Genomic DNA, 23029 nt, shown 5'->3' with positions numbered 1-23029 from the left:
TCTAATCCAATAAATACTACAGCGACAGATTACATTTACCCAGAAGTTCCTTCCTATAGATTTTTGTCTCTTCCAGGTCAACTATGATGTCATTCCCGGGGCTTTCCCTCCAGGTTGCCATATATTTCCTCTCTCCTCTAATAATCCTAAATAGTTAACTCTCTATAAGAGTGGGTCTCCCTTCTCAAAAGAAGACATTTATGCAGTCAACTAACATATGAAAAAAAGCTCAATATCACCAATCATTAGAGAAATGCAAATCAAAACCACAATGAGATACCATCTCACGCCAGTCAGAATGGCGATTACTAAAAAAGTCAGGAAACAATAGATGTTGGCAAGGCCGTGGAGAAACAGGAATGCTTTTACACTGTTGGTGGGAGTGTAAATTAGTTCAACCATTTTGGAAGACAGTGTAGCAATTCCTCAGGGATCTAGAAACAGAAATACCATCTGACCCACCAATCCCACTACTGAGTATATACCCAAAGGATTATAAATCATTCTACTATAAAGACACAAGCACACATATGTTTACTGCAGCACTATTTACAATAGCAAAGATTTGGAACCAATCCAAATGTCCATCAATGATAGACTGGTAAAAGAAAATGTGGCACATATACACCATGGAATACTATGCAGCCATCAAAGACTGAGTTCATGTCCTTTGCAGGGACCTGGATGAAGCTGGAAGCCATCATTCTCAGCAAACTAACACAGGAACACATAACCAAACACTGCATGTTCTCACTCATAAGTGGGAGTTGAACAATGAGAACACAATGGACACAGGGAGGGGAACAACACACATTGGAGCCTGTCAGGGGGTGAGGGACAAGGAGAGGGAGAGCATTAGGACAAATACCAAATTCATGTGGCGCTTAAAACCTAGATGACAGGTTGATAAGTGCAGCAAACCACCACAGCACATGTATATCTATGTAACAAACCTGGACATTCTGCACGTGCATCCAGGAACTTAAAGTAAAATTTTTAAAAATTAAAAAAAAAAAAAAGAAAAAAAAGAGTGGGTCTCAACCCTGGTTGCACATTAGAATCACCTAGTTTCAGGAGTAACCTAGTCCAAACTTTCCTCCCAACGACTATGATCAGTTGTGATTAATATTGGACTCAAACTCTCGGGCTCAAGAGATCCTCCTGTCTTGGCCTCCCAAGTAGCAGGAACTAAGGATGCTTGCCACTGCACCCAGCTTTACAATTTATCATTTAAAGTATACAATTCGGTTATTTATTTTTGAGACAGAGTCTCGCTCTGTTGCCCAGGATAGTGCAGTGGTGCAATCTCAGATCTCTGCAACCTCCAGTTCCCAGGTTTAAGCAATTCTTGTGCCTCAGCCTCTCCAGTACCTGGCACTACAGGTGCATGCCACCACACTCAGCTAATTTTTGTAGTTTTACTAGAGACAGGGTTTCCCCATGTTGGCCAAGCTGGACTTGAACTCCTGGCTCAAGTGATCCACCCACCTTGGCCTCCCAAAGGGCTGGGATTACAGGTGTGAGCCACCATGCCTGGCCTACAATTCAGTGATTTTTATGTATTCATAAAATTGTACAACCATCACTACAATCAATTTTAGAATATTTTCATCACCCCAAAAAGCAACCCCTGACCAATAGGTGGTGATTCCCCATTCCCCCCCAAACCTCCCCCATCCCTTGGCAACTACTAATCTACTTTCTGTCTCTATAAATTTGCCTATTCCGGACATTGCTCATAAATGCAATCACAATACACAGTCTTTGTAACTGGCTTCTTTCATTTAACATAATGCTTTCAAGGTTCATTCATGTCGAAACATGTATTAGTACTTCATTCCTTTTTATTGCCAAATAGTATTCCATTGCATGGACATACCACATTTTATGTATCCGTTCATCAGTGGATGGGCATTTGGATTATTTCCACTTTTGGCTATTATTTTTAAAAGATGCCATGAACATTCCTGCACAAGTTTTTGTGTGAGTATACATTTCCATTTCTCTTAGGTATATACCTAGGAGCAGAATTGCTGGGTCATATAACCCTATGCTTAATCTTTTGAGGAAATGCCAGACTGTTTTCCAAAGCAACTATACCATTTTACATTCCCACCAGCAATGTATAAAGATTCCAATTTTTCCCACATCCTCACCAACACTTGTTACTATCTTTTTTATTACAGCCATTGTAGTGGCCCACCCATTTAAAGCTATTATAGAAAAAAATTAAATACACAAAATTTTGGGAGCCTCCCAACAGCCATCAGAGAATGTAGAGAAATGTCTGGATATCCAGGCAGAAGTCGGCTACAGGGGCAGAGCCCTCATGGAGAATCTACTAAGCAATGTGGAGGGGAAATGTGGGGTTGCAGCCCCCACAAAAAGTCCCCACTGGAGCACTGCCTAGTGGAGTTGTGAGAAAAAAGTCACCATCCTCCAGAACTCAGAATGGTAGACCCACTGACGGCTTGCACCATGTGCCTAGAAAAGCCATAGGCACTCAACACTAGCCCATGAAAGCAGCCAAGGGGGCTGTACCCTGTAGAGCCAAAGAAGCATAGATGCCCAAGGTCTTGGGAGCCTACCTATTGCATCAGTGTGCTTGGATGTGAGACATGGAGTCAAATAAAATTATTTTGGAGCTTTAAAATTTAATGACTGCCTTTCCGGGTTTTGGACTTGCATGGGGTCTGTAGCCCCTTTGTTTTGGCCAATTTCTCCCTGTTGGAATGGGAACATTTGCCCAATGCCTGTACCACCATTGTATCTTGGAGGTAACTAATTTGTTTTTGGTTTTACAGGCTCATAGGCAAAAAGACATGCCTTGTCCCAGATGAGACTTTGGACTTGGACTTTTGAGTTAATGCTAGAATGAGTTAAGACATTGGGGGTCTGTTTGGAAGCCATGACTGTGCTTTGAAATGTGACAAGGACATGAGATTTGGGAGGGGCTAGATGTGGAATGATACGGTTTGGCTCTGTGTTCCCACTCAAATCTCATGTCGAACTGTAATCCTCAATGTTGGAGGGGGCACCCAGTGGGAGATGACTGGACTATGGGAGCAGACTTCCCCTTTGCTGTTCTCATGACAGTGAGTTCCCATAAGATTTGGTTGTTAAAGAGTACGTAGCACTTCCCCCTTCACCCTCTATCCTGCTCCACCATGTGAAGATGTGCCTGTTTCCCCTTCACCTTCTGCCATGATTATAAGCTTCCTGAGACCTCCCCAGCCAGGCTTCCTGTACACCCTGTGAAAATGTGAATCAATTAAACCTCTTTTCTTCATAAAAAAAAAATTAAAATAGTAAACCTCCTTATACCCATCACCCAGCCCCAACAATTTGCATGTCATAGCCAACCCTGTTTCATCTACATCCCTACCTATTTTTCTCTATCAACAAATATGCTTATTTTGAAGCATATCCAAGATATTGCCTAATTTTTTCACAACTTTTAAATTTGTGTTTGTTTAAATGAAATCCAAATAAGGTCTCTACTTGTGGATGATTAATATTAATATGCCTCCTAAATCTCTTTTCATCAACAGGTTGCCCCTCCATCTCATTTTTTTTCTTATAATCTCTTTGTTGAAGACTCTGGATTATTTATCTCGTAAAGCGGTGTTACTCAAGCTTTAAATGTACATGTGATGACAAAGGTACAGAGCAGGAAAAAAAAGTGCATATGAATCACCTGGAAACATTGTTAAAAATGTAGATTCTGATTTAATAGGTCTGGGATGGGGCCTGAGAGTCTCCATTTATAAAAAGCTCACGGTTGATGCCGATGCTGTTGATCCACTGACTACACTCACAGTAGCAAGTCTATAGTTTCCCACAGAAAACGTTTTACTGACGGAATCCCCATGATATCATTTAACACGCTCCTTTGTCCTCTATATTTCCTGCAAATTCAAAGTTCCAAGGGTTTGATTAGATTGAGGTACCACTATTTTTATGGCTAGATTACTATATACTTTACATTAAGAGGTATTTAATATCTGCTTATGTCCACCTGAAATATTTGCAGTCTTGATGATGATTGCTTAGATCCATTTACTCCTCAGTGGTTGCAAAATGGTGGTATCCTAATTCCATCTTTATTAGCTAGAATACTTCCATTCCAAGAAACTCTAAAATCAACTATGTAATTACCCTGAATAATGAGTTGGTTCTTTAGTACTCTCCAAAGGCAATCAATGAGTTTTGTTTTAGTATATAAACTCATAAATTTTAAACATATTTGATATGTTTCAATCCAATGCAATTACCCTAATCGATGATCAAATCATCTCATCTTTGGCCAGTAGAAGCCTCTTCAACTTGGTTTCTGGGTCCTTTTGACATGACTGTCCTAGCATCACTTGCTGAAAAGACTGTTCTTTTCACACTGAATGGTTTAAGTACCCTTGTTGAAAATCAGCTGATCACAGACATAAGGGTTTATCTGGATTAATAATTCCATTCCATCAATCTACGTTGAAAATCAGCTGATCACAGACACAAGGGTTTATCTGGATTAATAATTCCATTCCATCAATCTACATGTCTGTCATTAGGCCAGTACCATAGTCTTAATTACTGTGACTCTGTAGTAAATTTTGAAATTGCAAGTGTGATTCTTCCAACTTTCTTCTGCTTTTTAAAGATTGTTTTGGCTATTCTAGGTCTCTTGCATCTCCATATGGATTTCAGAATCAACTAGTCACTTTCTGCAAAAAATCCCAGCTGGGATTTTGATAGAGACTGTGTTGAATCTGTACACCAATTTAGGGAATATTAATATATTACTATTAAGTCTTCTGATCCATGAACATGGGATGTCTTTCACCTGTTTTCTTATACAAATGATAGAGTACTAAACACTTTTCTCTACCCTGACTTTTTTACTTAATATGTCCTGGAATCACTCCATGTTACTGTATACTCTCATTCCTTTGTACTACTGAAGAGTACTCTACTACATAGACATACTACATTATTCCACTAGTCACCTACTGATGGACATTTGTTTTCAATTTTTGCTATTACGAATAATGCTGTAATGAATATCCTTGTGCACAGGGTTTTCTTGGGTGTTTTTTGCCAGTATATCTTTGGGACAAAACCCTAGAAGTGGAATTGCTGGGTCAATTTTGTTAGCTATGTCTAAATTTTGTCCCATGGTGCTGTACTTTATCAGACACATAAGAATGTATCCAGTGCCAAAATAATTTTAACGTATACCAGGATTTTGAGAACCTCAGAATTTAAAAATTAGCTACTAGAATTGTTAGAAAAGAAAGGTCATTTAAGTGGTGGACATCTGTAGAAACTGTTCAGTGTGTGGCTTATGCAGTATATGGCTTATATGATGCATATGCAGGGAGAGAAAGGACTGATGAAGGAGACAGGGAATCTAGGGTAGGGATGGCTTTATAAAGAAAGCCAGTACTAGAAACTTTCAGTCTGTAAGGGTGGAAAAATCCTTAGAAGGTTCCCTGCCTTCTACCTGCTTCAATTTCCAAAAGCCAGGCAGTCCCCCATGAGCAGAAAGTCACAGAAGCTGGAGCCTCCTTCCAGTTCCAGGACAGTAAAAGGACAAGGACTGTTCCCAGCATACATGGGAAGCACATAAAATGTCAGGAGGCCTGGGTTCAAGTCTCACCTGTCACTTACTGAAAATCTTGGATACATCACCTTTCCAAGCCTCAGTTTCTTCCTCTGTTAAATGTGGGGAAAAATGCCTATCCTACCTCTCAGGCACTGCAGACCAGTCAGGACAGTGCCTATGACAATCCTTCAGAAACTGAAAAGTACCATACAAATATGAGGAATTCTTACTAAGTTGGATTTGAAATTCCAGCCTGGCCACTCACTATTGACTTTCCTCAAGTTTAAAACACACATAACACTTTCACAGGGTTATTTTTAAAAGAAATTACATAATGCGTATAAAGTGTGTGGCACGGTGCCTGACAAACAGTAAGAGCTTAAACAACATCTTATAGTATTATCACAAGGAGAGTTATAATGTGCTGTAAAACTTTGGGGAAATAAATGTTTACATATGCTTTGCATGAACATGGAAAAGTATGTGAAAAAATAAGCAAATTAATAACATTGGTTATGTTGGATGACAAAGTTAGGGAGAAAGAGTGACTACTGGCTTTTCCTTTATACACCTCTAGGTTGTCTGATTTCAGAGTCTGAATGGAAAAATCTAGTGCAGCATATTTGATGAGAAAAGAGGGGTATGCAATTGATGATGGGCACCCTCTGACCTCCTGGGCTCAAACAATCCTCCTACCTCAGCCTCTCGAGTAGCTGGGACTACAGGTGCGTGTCACCATGCTCAGCTAATTTTCTGTAGATGAGTTTTGCCATGTTGTCCAGGCTGGTCTTGAACTCCTGAGTTCAAGCGATTCACCTGCCTCAGCCTCCCAAAGTGCTGGGGTCACAGGCATGAGCCACGGCACCCAGCTCAATATTCTGTTTCAGTTGATCAATGTGCATATGAGTATTCATTCATTTTATTATCTATACCAGAGTCAGCAAACTTTTTCTGTAAACAGCATATAGTAAACATTTCAGGCTTTGCAGGGGACATGATCTCTGTCAAAACTACTCAACTCTCATACTGTAGCACAAAAGCAGCACAGACAATACAAATAAGCCTGGCTGTGTTCCAATAAAACTTTAAGACTGGATGTAGCTCATGGGCTGCAAACCCAGATTTACATCTTTATATATGTTAGGCATACTCTTCTTTATGTGTGAAAAAATTGAACAATTTTAAAAGATCAAACACACACATAAAAAAAGCTACCAAAGCTATTCTCTAAAACAAAATATTCAACACAGTGTATTTGGACAAATAAATAAATTTGGCACATAACATTTCAATCTTAAATCTATAATCTAAAATCTTAAGGACAGAATTTTCTTTCAAAACTTATTTCATGCAAGAAAATTTTTCCTACTCAGTTCTCTCTTCTGCCCTCATATTGTATGTACTAAAATATTCACACCACACTTTATGTCTCTGCCTATCAAGAAGATGGAAAAATACAGTCATCAGCCCTTTGGTTTCTTTTTAAGCACCTGCCCCACCCTATACCCATTCTTTCAACATTCCAACTTCCTCCTCCCTAAAATAATGAATTTGAGGTAGAAAGAGATGAAAAAGAATGGAAATTTACAAGAAAAAGAGCATGACCAATAATTGTTACCAAGAAAACATTTTCCCTTTTTGCTCTTAATAGGTTGTAAAGCTGATGCAATTAAATTATAACTATAGCAACTCAGCTGGCATCATGGGCCTTTTGCTTCAGCAGCATCTTTGCATACAGCACAAAGCCTGCATGCTCAAGACTGGGGGTAACCGTAGGCAGCCAGGAGAAGCAGGTAAGGAGCCTACAGGGAAGGCAAGTTAGCAGAAGTGTCTAAAGGCTGGTTGGGCTGTGAGAAAGCAGTGTAGGGAAGCAGTTGGCTGCACTTAGCTGCAAGGCTGCAGGGTGAAAAATCCCTGCCAGGGTTCCTCTGACTTGCCTTTACCAATGCCAACAGAACCAAAACCAACTAGTTATTTTAGAAAATAACATTTTGGGGAGGCCTACAGAAGAATTTCCACAACATCCTTACTGACTCGACAGAGCAGCCAAAACATTCAGCTCTCAAGAACAAGAATGTAGCCCACTCCTACATAATACTCCCGTGACATCTGTTAAATGCTTAGAGCAGACAATGTACCACATTAACACTAGCACTTAGTTCTTTCTCAAGTTCAAGGAATGAAGACTGAGGAGATGACTGACAATTTCCCATATTTCCTGCACAGAATTTCAGTGTCTTTCCAGACCCATCAAAGGTACAAGTAGCAGCACCCTCTCCATCCTCCCATGCCCTTCCATCATGATCAGAGGAGTATGCGCTCTGGAGTCAGCCTCACTAGGTATGAATCCTTACTTTACCACTCGCCAGCTGTGTGATCTGGAAGTTACTTGCCTTCTCTGAGCCTTTGTTGCTCAACTGTAATGTGGAGATTGTAGCCTAATGATGATTGTGAAAATTAAGCAAAATCTTAAGTCTAGCCAAGCTTGTAACACACAGTAAATAATCAGTAAATCACATCTCTTAAGGAAAGCAGCATAGTTTTTTTCTGCCCCACTCCCCACATTATAAGCTCCTTGAGAGCAAGAACCATGTCTAATTCATGGTTGTCGCCCCAGAGATAGTCCAGACCTGGCACAGCGTGGATCCTAAACACATGTTTGTGGAATCAACAGCCCAACTGATGCTGTGTGGCAGCAGTGGCTGCCAGCCCAGTCAGTCAGCACTTTTCCCCAGCTGCACTCTCTTGGGGCTCACCCACTCTCCTGTTCTACAATCAGCTGGGGGCACTGTATTTCCAAGGCCTTTCAGAAGCAGCCTCCCAGGTCAGTGAAAACAAGCAGACAGAATCATTCCTCACTTGGATGGTTTCACATCACTAACTGCTCATCAATTTCTTCCAAATGCTCTTAAAACCTGTCCTCATCACTGAGTGCTCTCTGGCTTTGAAGGTAACACTTATCTGTGGGGCCCATATGTATTAACATAACAGGAGCCATTTATGACCCAACGGTCATTGACCCCAAGCAGGAACTACTGTGACCAGATTCAGCATGACAGAACTCTTTTACCCCCTCCTACCTTGTGATCATCTCTCCCTGTGATATCAGCTCATCATCTCTCCCTGTGATATCAGACAGGCTAGAAAACCTGAGAAGCAGGGAAACAAACCAAGGCTGCTGTCCTTTTATAAAACCTTTCTGAGTTCCCAAGAATCTGGCTAGTGGCTGTCATTCACAGATTGGATCTGAATTCAAGGCAGGAAAGAAGAAACAGATCCTGCCCCTAAGCCACCCAGTACTAAAGGGGCCTCCCTACCAGTACTCACGCCTTGACATCTGCCGTCTCCTGGGACGTGCGTGTGAGGGTACGGGAACGCAGGCGCTCGCCCGCCTGCTGGATCTCCTGTAAGTTCCGCTCCACATGGGGAAGCTCTGAGATGCCCTCAGTCTCAGCAGCAAGCTGTTCAGCTTGCTGAAGGAGCTCACCAAACCCCTCAGTATCCATTGGAGATGCAGATCCTAGATGGGAGAAAAAATGAAAAGATCTAAAACAAGGGAAAGACAGGTTTCAAACACTGCCTGAATCTGTTACAAGCTTAACGAAACAGCAGAACTTTTTGTAAACAGACGAGGACACAGCTCATCAACAAGCAGGATTTGTTCCTGAACATAGCCCAAAAACAGGCCTGACAGAGAAAATGAGTCAGGCTGTGAAAAAACAGATCATTTCTGTGCATATTGACAGCCCCGAGATTGATTTCTGCCATCAGAACAAATGCATGGATATCAAGTCACGGACCAGAATTCCTGCCTCCTTCCACAGACTCAAAGCAGATAAGGAAATGGAAACCACTGTGGCAACCTCTAGGAGGCTTAAAGAACAGTCACCTTATACCTCTTATTCTTCACCCATCTTAGAAAAACACTACCACCCCAAAAGCACCAGGCAATTTATAAGACCTTATCTCAAATGATCCTCACAACCACTCTGTGAGGCTCCTGAGCAGAAAGAACAAATTCCAGTCCACAGAGGCTGAGTTACATGCCGAGAATACTCTCTACTACCAGGAAAACAGGTAATCTTTGGACTAACCACCACTAACTCTCCCTCTCTCCCCTACTGTTATTCTAATACACCTGCTCCTTCACTAACATAGAATAAATTCTTTTTTTTTTCTTTTTTTTTTTTTTATACTCATGTCCAGGTCTCCAATCATACATTCTTTATCTTACAAGGTTACTGAGAGCACAGATCTGTGCCTGCTTGTTATATACGACATTCAGGACATTCGATTTGTTACTGTACCTGCTACTTTGAGAAATGCCAATAGTACAGAATATATACTGCACTATTCTTACATAAGATTCTTGACCAAGAGAATGTTTTTAACTCCTACCACTAATTAAATCAACAGATGATAAAAAGTAGCACCATGGTAAGAAAATTGGCTGGGCATGGTGGCTCACGCCTATAATCCCAGCACTCTGGGAGGCCTAGGTGGGTAGATTGCCTAAGGTCAGGAGTTAGAGACCAGCCTAGCCAACATGGTGAAACCCTCATCTCTACTAAAAATACAAAAATTAGCTGGGTGTGGTGGCACACACCTATAATCCCAGCTACTCGGGAAGCTGAGGCAGGAGAATCACTTGAACCGTGGGGGCGGGGGCGGGGGCGGGGGCGGGGGGGACGGAAGGTTGCAGTAAGCCGAGATCACACCACTGCATTCCAGCCTGGGCAATAGAGTGAGACTGTCTTGGAAAAAAAAAAAAAATTACATTGCTAAACGGTTAATAAGAAAATTTTTTGTTAAAATAATTACTTGTACAATAGCTCTTGTTATACTTTTTTCCTTTTTTTGGGAGACAGTCTCGCTCTGTCAGCCAGGCTGTAGTACAGTAGCGTGATCTTGACTCACGGTAAGCTCCGCCTCCCAGATTCAAGCAATTCTCATGCCTCAGCCTCCCAAGTAGCTGGGATTACAGCGTGCACCACCACACCCAACCAGGGTGACACTACCGGCTTTTTTGTATTTTTAGTAGAGACAGGTTTTGTCATGTTGGCGAATAATTATATGTCAGCTATGAAGCACAGGTTAATTGTCAAAAGGACACTGTTACTGCCATAAATCCATTAAGAACTTTTAAGAATGAGCATTAAAGGACATTAACTTTAAAGGCAAGGGAACAAGGGTAAAACAAAAATAGCTCAGCTGGAGTAAACATAAAGCCACTTTGGTATTCTTTATGAAGTTCCAAGCTGACTTTAATCTTCAAGAAAAATTAACATACACAATAACTCTTAACCTCAAGTTTCTAAACAAATATTGTAATTTTTTTTGACCCAATATAATCAGGCTGTAATTTGCAATCTTTTTTTGTGAGAAAATCGGGATGGGAGAATTAGGAAGGTATCCTCAGGGAGAGAGGAAGAAACACAAGAATTTTGAGGAGAGGGGCATTTTTAAACAACTACTCCGCCCTGACAGAGAAATGTGTTTTCTCAGGAATGTTCAAGGCCAATGACATTCTACTAATTACACAAAACCATGGTCATTCACCAGAAAGGGAAAAGAAAAACAAAGCATTCCCTTCTCCGGATCCCCACCCCACCCCACCCCCGCCCCCCCGCCCCGCCCATTATTTTTACTCTAAGATAAACATAATTTTTCTAACAGAGTCAAGGAAAAGAAAATACTTTTTTCATTCATGAGGAAAACTTTGGAAATCCCTAAATAAAGAACCGAATGAAACAAAAATTTTCCATTATTAAAAAAGAAGACAAAGAAAGATAAAGGAAGAAAGAAATACATCTAATATTTTATTCCTATGTCAGACAAAGGAAATGCTCAGCTTCTCAAATGACCAGCCCACCCCAAAGATTTTGAGCAATGAATTTGGTATAAGTAATTAATACAAAATCAGTTATTTACTTTAGCATGGTCTAATAAAGATTTTTTTAAGTTAATTATATATAATGGTTTTGACAATGGTAAAATAAAGGTTGAATCTCTGAACAACATCCTAAATGTAATATCCCAAAACTGGGCTCTAACTTTTCATCCACAAAACCTGCCCCTTGGCCTTCTCAGTGTGTGAAGACTTCATTACTCAGTTGTTTGGACCAAAATCCATGATGGCCCATAACTCATATCCTACATCCAATCAACCAACAAAGCCCTTCAAATCTACCTTCAAAATACTTCCAGAATCTGCCTGTCCTCGCCATCTCTACCTGGCCACCTCCCCACATCCAAGCTGCCTCCCTAGACTCTCTCAGCAGTCTCCCTCCCAAACCTCCCAGCTTCAGCCCTTGCCTCCCACAGTCTATTCTGTCTATAGCAACCCAGCAACCACTGATCCTTTTACAGTCAGTCAGATCACATGCCTCCTGCTTAAACCTCTTGTACAGAATGAAACCCTACAAAAGGGGCCCCACCTCCTCTCATCACTCAGACTCATCTCCAGCCCTATCTCCACTCCTTTCATGGGTGCCAGCCACTCTGGGGCCTCTTTGCTGGTCCCCAACGGATCAGGTACATTCCTGCCTTACAGCCTTTGCGCTCCGTGTTTCCTCTACTGGAATGTTCCTCCCCCAGAAACACTCAAGGTTGACTCCCTATCTGTTTCAGTTCACCTATCACCCTGCCTTTGAGGCCAACCTAGAAAGCTGTTTAAAAGTACAAGCCACCCCCAGCAATCCCCCATCTCCTTTACTGTCTGTCACCTCTGCAAGAACATAAGCTGCACAAGCACAGTGTTTTGTTCACTGACGTACCCCAAGCTTCTACAACAGTAGAAGTGCCTGACACATAGTAGGTACTCATATTTTGAATAAATAGGAGGGGTTTTTCTTCCGTTGGTGAGAGTCTGTCCTTCTCAAAGGCTTCCTGCACTCCCTTGCCAAACGGGCACCCACTAGCAAGCAGAGACCTGAACAAAAACATTCCCTTCCAGTTGGTATCAGACTACCAAATGATACTTAACATTTCTGAGGCAGCACAGCATAAGGCAGTGACAGTCTAAATGGCATGAATTCATATCACACTTGGTCCAGACTAGTGCTTTCCCTCTAAATATCAAGACCAAAAACCAGGTGAACAGAATTAGAAACCAAAAGAAACAGACACATATAGAAAGAATTTTGCTACAAAACTTCAGGGTAGAAGTAAAGAGAAAATAAGCTTGTTTTATGTCTGCACAGCAAAAAAGAGAGGTATGTATGAAATACTACATTTGGGAAAAACTGGATGTCCTGCATTATTATTCAACCAGTAGAAATTAATTATACAAAAAAGTTTTATTAAAGTTTCCAAATTTATACATTTTTTGCTACCCTCATTGTGCAACTAAATCTATACTTTGATGTATTCATCATCCCACTGCACTAAAATGCTTCAATTTATGCCTAATTTCATAAATTTAGGACAATTTTTATCCCCACCACAAAATATCAATTTAGCCACAAAATATAGAGATTAAACCACTAAGTCAACTTTGACCAAGAGACTAAAAACTAATCATGAAAATAACCTCAGTAAGCTTTGTCCAGTAGAGACAATTAAAACGATCTATGGGGGAAAAAAACTGAAGTCCAAGCCTTGCGTTGGGAAAATCTGGCCATGCAGCCTGGACACCAGCTGCATCCTTGGGGAACTATGGAGGAGAGGCACAGGAAGAAGCAACACTAAGAAACCATGGAAGCAGGAGCCGGAGCAGTCAATGCAGCACAAGTGGGGCTGCACAGGAAAAGGCCAGCAGGGACAGCGGAACAGCACTAGGGCTCCTTTACGACAGCAGTGACTAAGCTCCAGGGCGTGGTTAGGAATCCTTTGGCAAGGCAACACTGGCAGGCACTTCAGAGAGCATCGCAAAGTATCAGGGCCTTGGGCAACAAATTACTCTCCATGTAAGCAGGACTTGGCAGAAGTGCTACCGAGCCTCCATAGAAACTCCTCAACAACCCGGGCAACTGAGAACCTTAAACTGAATGGCAAACTTATCACTGTTGTTAGAAGGCAGGATTGGTCACACTTGTCGGGGGAAGGACAGAAGGGGAAGGATGAGGACGGCTTCAAGGGGGCTCGCAATTTTCAGTTTTTTGATCTAACCATTGGTTGACAGTGTGCTCACTTCTCAGAAAATTAGTCAGTCTAGACTCACGATTTGTGTATCACACTTCAATAAAAAGTTCCCCGCCCTGACTGCTGCCACCAAGCAAACAAAGGACAATGACCCGCCTTTTTTCTGAAGCTACAGTAGGATACCCCACTATGCTAAAAATAAGGAATGTTATCAGTGGAAAGGTCCCATAATGTTGATCTCTTCACCACACCTAGAGGACACTGAGCAAATGAACTAAATGAAAAAAGTAAAAGCCACAGTTTGAAAGAGAGAGCTCCTACCTAGAGCTAAACCAAGGGCTGGCCAAACTTCTACTTCCTTATGCTGGTCTGTGTTCACCTGTCATTTAGTGTCTAAAACACATGTCCCTTTAGGGCATATCAACATTCACAAATGAGGTGGAAAAAATTCCCAAACTGCATATAAGGTGAAACGAACTAAATATAAAGGCAGAGCAAAAATGCACAAAATAATTTCAGTTCATTTACTATTAACATGTGAGTCTTACGAAAAATAAAATCATTTCCACATTCCAAATATATTAACTATGTTAAATATTTAATCGAGCCAGAAAAGAGTAGATACTTAAATATTCAAACAGCTAAACACTTCTAAACCATTGTAAATCAGTATTCTCTAAGAGTGGCCCCTTCGGGATTTTGTAGATGGTCTGAATCTTTGTCTGTTATAGTATTCATGCTTATTATATTAAAATCCCACATATCTGCTTTCTGATATTATTAGTTCATTGGTTTCTTTTATTTTTAAAGCACCAGCCACAAGTAGAATACCTCTCTTCCTTTACTCAGGCCTTATGGACTCTCAAGCTGGGGAATCATTGAGTCATCCCAGAAATAGCTATTATTCACTAGCTCTCTAGACTTAAGCCTATGTTACTCCCAGGATATATTCCAGAAAAATAAAGCACCAAAGCCGACAAAGAGAAACGGAAAATGAAACAAAGGAAGCTATAAAAGAGCCTCAGAGCCATCCATCCTAGACATATCTGTCAAACGCTTGCCCAGTTTCTAGTCTCCTAGGGCAAGAGTGAGCAAACTTCTTCTGTAAAAGGACAGGTAGTGAATAGTTTGGGCTTTGTGGGCCAGGCTCTGTAGCAACTACTCAACTGTGCTGTTATAGCTTGAAACCAGGCACAGATAATATGTAAACCAACAGGCATGGCTGTACTTTAATAAAACATTAATCATGAACACTTAAATTTGAGTTTCATATAATTTTCACATGGTTATAAAATATTTTTCTCTGGATTCTTTTCCCCCCAAGGATTCAAAGATGTAAAAATCCTTCTTAGTTTATTTGGCACATAGGCCATAGTTTGCCAACCCTTGGGCCTAAGGTATTGAAGCTAGACTTGATAAGTAAGCTACCCTAACTAGGCCCCAGTGTGAAAACATTGCTAAAAAGATAAAATGAGTGACACAATAGGTGTGTTGCCATCTTGTTTCCTCTTTAAACTGTTCATTTGGAAAGCATATTTGGGGAAGAAATCTGTTTTGTAAACGACGATGCCTGTCCCATTGACCTAATGCACAGGATGCTAAAGGGAATTCACTGCTCTTTGTAAGTATAATGGAACATATTAAACCCATGTGAATTTTCCCTTTTCCTTATCACCCACAATCCAAACAGCACATTTATCCAAGAAATACAAAGGGCTGAGAAAAGGATGAAAGAATAAAGACAAAGCCACCTGTCTTTTCTTCCATGTTAAAGAAATGTCTCTCCAATCACTGACTTGCATGGGGAGATGACACCAGCTATTTTCCTGCAGAATTTCAGTACAATCAAACAATACTGACTGAGGAATTCTAATTTGGGTAACATACCCAAATATTGTCTCTTTCAACTTCAAAGATCATGCAACCTAAAAAAGACAGTTGTTAGCACTGTTATTTTTTTTTATGTTGTCAAAGGGGGAGATTTTATATACATCAGAGAAAGTAACAGATGTTGCTATTTATATCTTTTCTTCCAAATGTACAACTGACAATGTTCTTCCTTTTTTGATTATTTTAAATAATTATTTTTGATTTAAAAAATTTTAAATAACAGTAAAATAACAGTAAACAGTACTGTTTTTAATAACAGTAAAAGAAATGGAAAAAAAAACATATTTTAGACAGAATGGGTGAGAAGATTACACTGTGAACCCAAACACCTGGTTCCAATCCAGACTGTTCATTGACTAGCAGATAAACTGATCTCCCTCTGAGATAAAACCCCAATTTCTCTGTCTCAGTTTCCTCATCAATCAAAAATGATAATTCTTACCTACTTCAAGGAGCTGTTGATACATAAAAGTATCTTATAAACTCTGCTGATTTATATCATTGTAAAATGCTATTTTAGCTTTTTTCCAAAGTTGCCAATTTGGCAACATTTTATCATTTAATTATAAACATCTCTGCTTCAAAAAATCTTTTAGTAAATATTTAATCCCAAATTATAACTTATTTAATCACAACTTTGTATCATTAAGAAATTGTGGAAGACAATTAAAATGTTGAAATGTATGTTGTATTGTCCACTACCAAATATGCTTTTTATTATAAATCCAGACTTCCATAATGAAGGTGTGATTCAAAAGAAATTTAGCATTTAATTTTAAGCAGAAACTTTGCCCTCAAACCTTATTAATCGCATTATGACAGGAGTAAAACACAAGAATGGTGTTCAACATTCTTGTGAATGATTCTGATTCTTTGATTCTTTTCTCATCCAAGATTGATGAGAAAAACCTCACTCAAGGTATCTAAAGTTTAATATTGATTCTGTTCTCCTCTCTTTTGAATGCATAAACTAGCTAGATAACAGTATCATTCCACTTTTTACTATTATCTGTCAGCTGTCAGTTACAATAACAACCCCCCAAAAATTACATCTTGACATCAGTTTCAGACACCTCTGGAAGAGAGAGGAGAGGATAAAAAAAAATTGTTGTTAGAAAGTTCTTTATAGCCCTGTGAGACTAAGTAAAAGAGTTAGACCTTATCATTATTCAGAAGGTAGAGTTCTGGAGAAAACAAAGACCTAAAATAAATTAACCTAGACAGAAGAGAAAGACTGGGGTGATTTAGTAGCAGTACTGCCCTCAATGACTCAATATTTGCAATAAGGAATGCATAGTATCAGCTTTCCTGATACATAAAATATCACTTGTATTATTTCCTCTTCAATGAGCAAAGAGAAGTAATAACCTGGCATCACAAAGAAAAATAAATTATCCACATAAGTAACTTTCTGATAAACTCTTGGCTGTCCAGTCCTGCAGAAGGCCCAGCTGGGAAGTGCTGTGGACTACAGCTTGGCTCCATCGCATACCAGCCCTCTGACCCTGGGGCTGGATCCTCTCTGGATGAGGGGGTTGCTCAGGTGGTATCTAAGAGCCTGCTCACCTCAAAGAATTTACAAATGTGAGATGTTTTAATAAACTTACTTGATGCTTCCTGGGAAACAGCCGCATTTTAGTGGTGATGGAAATTATCTGTACAGAGAACCTTAGGAATGATACCAGCTGTCTTACAACTAGCATACACGGGCAGATCGCCAAGTCAGCCCCCAAAGGCCTTTGGCTTTGGCTCTGGCTCTTGCTCTTCTCTCTAAACCAATGCTACTCAACTCTGCCCCACAGGGGACATTCAGCAATAGCCAGAGACATTTTTGCTTGTCACATCTTGGGAGGCAGAAGGTGTGCAGATTGTAACAAAAGTCTGGGTTCCTCCCACAATAATTTTAAAACCACTGCATGTACAGAATTATCCCACTTGGGCTTTTTACAGCAGTATATTCCTACCTTGGTAAACACACAGCAATGGAAAAGATCAAACTACAGACTACACAGAACATGGATGAATTTCACAGACATCACAGTGAGCTGAAGAAGCCAGATACAAAAAGAAAAAAAAAAAAAAAAAGCACTGTATGACTCCATTTATATGGATCTTAAAAACAAGAAAAACTAATCTATGGCGCTAGAGATCAGAATACTGGTTATCCCTGGGGTAGTGCTGATTGGGAGAAAGCACAGCAGAGCTTTTTGGGTAGTAAGGACTGAATTGTGTTCTCTCAGAATTCCTATGTCGAAGCCCTAGCCCACAATGCGATGGTATTTGGAGATGGGGTCTTTGGTAAGCAATTAGACTCGGATGAGGTGACGTGGGTGGGATCTTCAGGATGGGATAAGTGTCCTTAGACACACCAGAAAGCGTTCTTTCCTCCACCTACCTCTCCCCACACATACACATCAAAGAAAGGCCATGACTACACAGTGAGCAGCTGGGAAGAGGGCCCTCACTAGAACCCAACTATGCTGGCATCCTGATCTCGGACTTCCAGCCTCCAAAACTGTGAGAAAATAAATTTCTGTTTAAGCTAGAACAACAGATATTTTGGTATTTTGTTACGGTGGTCTGAGCTGACCAAGGTACCAGAAATGCTCTGTATCTCAATATGGACAGTGGTCACAAGAGTGAATAAATGTGTAAAAATTCCCTGAGCAGTATACTTAAGGTTGACTCACAGTTTTTTAGAAGGAATAGCAAGAAACAAAGCACTAACTTAGCAAGAAACAATCTAGCATTACGAAGGTGAGAGTTGGGAGACTTTTCTACTTTTCATTTGATTCCCTTGTCAGTGCAAATTCCTTTCCATGAGTATATGTGATCTTACATAATTTTTAATAACTTGTTAATTTTAATATTGCTCTAAATTCCCTACTTCAGAGGGTGTGTCTCACCACTGCCCCTGAAGCCTCAATGGCAATGACTGTCAAATCCACACCTGCCCCTGAGCACTCAAACTCCAACCGTGAGTTTCCAGGCACCACTGGTGCATCTCCTCTCAAGCACATAACTGTCACACCCACCATGTCTCCAAATGCAGTTATCCACCCCCAACTCCTCCTCCGCCTTTGCCCCTGGCTTCTGTCTCTCAGGTTCTAACTCACCCTTCTCCTTTGTGTCTCTGTGTGCCCTCAGATTGTTTACTTACAGGTGTCCCTCCACTCTCAGACTCAGAAACCAAACACATGTAGGTACATTTTTCCACAGCAAGCAGGCAGGTATTCCTCATTATCCAAACTATTGCTACTCTCTAGCTAAAACTCAGGAAATGAAATACTATAGACTCAGATAACATGAGATTCCTCTCTCTCCAAACTCTCATTATCGAAACAGATTGATTGATTGATTTTTGAGATGGAGTCTCACTTGGTTGCCCAGGCTGGAGTGCAATGGCGTGATCTCGGCTTACTGCAACCTCCACCTCTGGGGTCCAAGCAATTCTCCTACTGACTCAGTCTCCCGAGTAGCTGGGATTACAGGCATGTGCCACCACGCTGGGCTAATTTTTGTATTTTTAGTAGAGATGGGGTTTCACCATGTTAGCTAGGTTGGTCTCAAACTTCTGACCTGAGGTGATGCGCTGCTTCAGTCTCCCAAAGTGCTGGGATTACAGGTGTGAGCCACTGTGCCCAGCTCCTAAACAGATTTAAATAGCATGCGGTATTTGTATTTTTGCAACATCCTCTAACTGTTGCTTTCACCCCCATCACTATCACCCAAGGCCAGACCTTCATTCCCTTAAGTCCAAGTCCTTCTTAGATGCTAGAACATGGCCTTCCTCCTTCTAGCCCTGCCCCCCACTCCATGCACCCTACTCTATCTTCCTTTTTTTTTTTTTTTTTTTTTGAGATGGAGTTTCACTCTTGTCCCCCAGGCTGGAGTGCAATGGTGAGATCTCAGCTCACTGCAACCTCCACCTACCAGGTTCAAGCGATTCTCCTGCCTCAGCCTCCCAAGTAACTGGGACTACAGGCACGCACCACCACACCCAGCTAACTTCTGTATTTTAGTAGAGATGGGGTTTCACCATGTTGGCCAGGCTGGTCTCGAACTGCTGACCTCAGGTGACCTGCTCGCCTTGGCCTTCCAAAGTGCTAGGATTACAGGCGTGAGCCACTGCGCCCAACCCCATCTCTCTTTCTGACATGGCTGTTGCCCCTGCTCAAAAAAACCTCACTGGCTCCCACGCACAGGGATCCAGGTGAGATACTGCTTTTAACTTTCTACCTCCCAGAGTAAACCTTGTGTACCAGTCACCTGATTTACTTGGTCCCTGACCATCCTTGTACATGTCCTGCTCTGTGCCATTTTTCCCAAAAAGAAACACCTACCCAACCTTCCACAGCAGCCCTGAGCTCCAGCCAGCTCCTTCACTCTTTAGCTGGATGACTCTGCCCTCCTCTGGGCCTCATCTGTGAAATGGAAAAATAACTGTATCTCCTTCACCTGTCACATAGTAACCACTCAATAAACATTAGCTATCATTTTTAGCACCAACTCAAGTCCTACCTACCAAATGGTCTTCCTCAATACACATTACCTACAGAAATTTTCCCTCATCTAAATTCCTTTTACTCCATTCATTTGTTTGCCCAACATCATCTCCTGAGCTCTGTTTGCGTATGAGTCCCCACTGTGGGCTTTATTTGTATAACCTAATGTCATCCTCACAGCAGACCTCTCGTGTCCAAAGGAGCCGACTGGTACACGGGTTTTTCAGCAGGGGCAACAGCCGTGTCACAAAGACAGAGATGGGCACAGAGAGTAAGGTGCATGGAGTGGGGGGGGTTAGAAGGAGAAGGCCATGTTCTAGCATCTAACAAGGACTTGGAACTTCTCCATCATCCTCATTTCAGTAAATGGTATCTTCATGCTAGAAGCTGCTCAGGCCTAAAACCTTGACATTGTCCTTGACTTCTTTTCTCCTCTTATACCCTACATTAGCAATTCATTTCTACACTACATTTATTCATATATACATAAGTCAGACCCACTTTTTGTCTCTTCTAACACTATCATCCTGATGCAAGCCACTCTCATGTGTCACATCTAGGTGATACAGTAGCCTCCTGTCTCCCTGTTCTTACTTTGTCCCCTCCCACTTCCCAGCCTGTTCTCCACACCACACTGGGAAGGAGCCTTTGAAGGGGCTCAAACCTTCAATAGCCCCCAACACTCACAGACTGAGATCCAAAGTCCTTACCCTGTGCTATGAGGCCTACATGACTGCCTCCTGACCCAACTCTTCTGTTACCACTCTTCCCCAGGATTATGTGCTTTGGTGCTACGACCTTCCGCTCTTCTTCAAATACGCTAAATACACTGCTGACTAGGGCTTTCACAGTCACTACTTCCTCTGCATCTGCAGGAATATTCTCCTCCAAAATGCCTACCTGGCTCACCCCCTTACTTCCTTCAAATCTCTGCTCAAAGGTTTCCTTTTTAAAGAAGCCTCTCAGCACACCCCAGCTAAAGCAGTCCCACTGTCCACTCTACCACATTTCTGTTTTATCTCCTTGGTAGCACATTATCAATTTCTGGCATCACATGTCTACCTGTTTGTTCATTTACTGTCTGTCTCCTAATAGGCTCCTTGGGTCTGGGAACCTGGTCTGGTCTGTCCACAGCCCCATTCCTCGTGCACTGAACAACAGCACCTAATGCTCAATAAATATGTGTTAAGTGAATGAAGGAAGAGAAGACTGTAACTTTGGTGTACCTTATAGATCAATGTAGGAATTTCTGGCAAGGTTTGAGGAAGGTTCTTCTGGCAGTTAGCAATGCCTATGGGGGATCTACTTGTTTGAGGGCACTGTTGAAGCTATAAAAAAGTATAAAGCTACAAAATATTTCAAACTTTATGTTATTTAGGGGAGAAGAGATGTAGGTATTAATAGACATTAATATAAAACAAATAAGTGAGCTAGGAGGACTCTAACCTACCAAAACAAAGGGGATTCTCATATCTCTATGTCCAGCCCAACTCTTTTCCCAAGCCAGTATTTCCAACTGTCCACCTAATACCTACACCTGGATGACTCATGGATGCCTCAAACTACACATGTCCCAAATCAGACTCATCACTTCTCTCCCCTTAGCCACTGCCACCACCAATGCTTCCTTCTCGTGGGTTCCCAGTCTCTTTCGGTAAAACAATTAGCATGCAGTCAAGTAAGCCAGAAACCACCTTTGAGTCCCCCCGGGGTCCCTGTTCACCTCCTCAATACTCAACCAATCTCAAGATCTACTTCTCAAACCTTTTGCAAAGTCATACCCTCATCTCTCGCCACTTCTCTGACTTGCATGCCGACCAAGCCTTCTTGTTCCTCCAACCAGCCTCCCCATGGTCAGGGAGGTCTTTCTGAAATGCTTTCCTGCCTTAAGTCCATCAGGGACACCTTCCATCCCCTACAGAATAAGATGCTCATGTTTTGACAGAGCTATAAAGGGTGCTCTCCACAGAACAGACACTGCCACCCTTACTATCCTCATCTCTTGCTACCTTCCCCCAATTATACCCTAGTAATTCTCTATTCTTTGGGATGCCTGTTTCCTCCCTTCATACTCCTGTACGTGCTAAGTACACACTCTCTATAACACATCCCCAACCCTATCTTGTCACATGGGGAACTCCTATGTATGCTGCAGCCAGCTGGGAAAGTCCCACCTTTGCCAATCCCCTCCCACACTATTCTGTATCTTCTATACTGTTCTTCCCTAGTGCAGTAGTTGTGATTATTTCATCACACATATGTCTCCCTCTCTAGCGGCAAATTTCCTATATGGTAAGGTCCACAGATGCTCAACTCTGAGTCTTCAGCATTAAGTCTGGCACATAATAGGTACCAGATACATGTTTGTTGAATTAAAGTGGCCTGTTCCCTGAACACACCTTGTGAAAGATCTTCCTTCTAACTCCATATTCTTTAAATAAACTTTTTCATGAGGAGTGACCCCTCTCACCTTCAGATCTTTGCTCCAACCTGTCCCTCTCCTTGGCACATCCATTAACCTTATTTTCTATGTTAGTCCATCAAGAAGCTGGTTCAGACCCTCAGACTCACTACATCTCCAGCTGCTCACACTGCAGGGGCTTTGCACTTGCTCTACCCCCTACCAGCAGTGCTCTCAGATAGTTCAATGACTTGCTCATTCATTTCAAGCAGGTCTCTATTCAAATATCCCTGTCCTCCTTTAAGAAACAGCCCTGACATCACACTTCCTATCTGTGCTTTTATTGCTAGTGGTACCCTCCATAGGCATATCAGTTCAATGAGGGCAGGCCTGTCTCATTCACCACTGCATCCCCATGCCTGCCAGAGTGCCAGTAACATTCATCTAGTTCATATTTTTTGAGCACCTACTGTGTGCCAGACCTAGGTGCTAGGAACACATCAGGGAACAAAACAGATAAAAATCTCCTCACATTCTACAGGGGGAGGACAACAA

The 23029-nt window shown here is 41.5% G+C and overlaps 1 protein-coding gene across 10 annotated transcripts in view; it reads right to left on the bottom strand.

The window, feature by feature from the left end:
- Window positions 1-23029, bottom strand: part of NUP93 (nucleoporin 93) — a 113639-nt gene that overhangs the window by 88526 nt on the left and 2084 nt on the right. For 6 of the 10 annotated variants that reach the window (XM_077986174.1, XM_015126207.3, XM_015126209.3 and 3 more), the window contains exon 2: window positions 8924-9116. Coding sequence is in view for 8 of the 10 variants with exons in the window: in XM_015126207.3 (XP_014981693.1) it covers window positions 8924-9102 (179 nt within the window). In the remaining 2 variants the exon portion in view is untranslated. Of the gene's footprint in view, window positions 1-8896; window positions 9117-23029 lie in introns of all 10 variants that reach the window. The other 4 variants (XM_077986170.1, XM_077986173.1, XM_077986172.1 and 1 more) reach the window with 2 other exon arrangements.

This window comes from Macaca mulatta, chromosome 20, assembly GCF_049350105.2.
Source record: "Macaca mulatta isolate MMU2019108-1 chromosome 20, T2T-MMU8v2.0, whole genome shotgun sequence".
Classification (NCBI taxonomy): domain Eukaryota; kingdom Metazoa; phylum Chordata; class Mammalia; order Primates; family Cercopithecidae; genus Macaca; species Macaca mulatta.
This window is presented reverse-complemented; position numbering and strand designations above follow the sequence as displayed.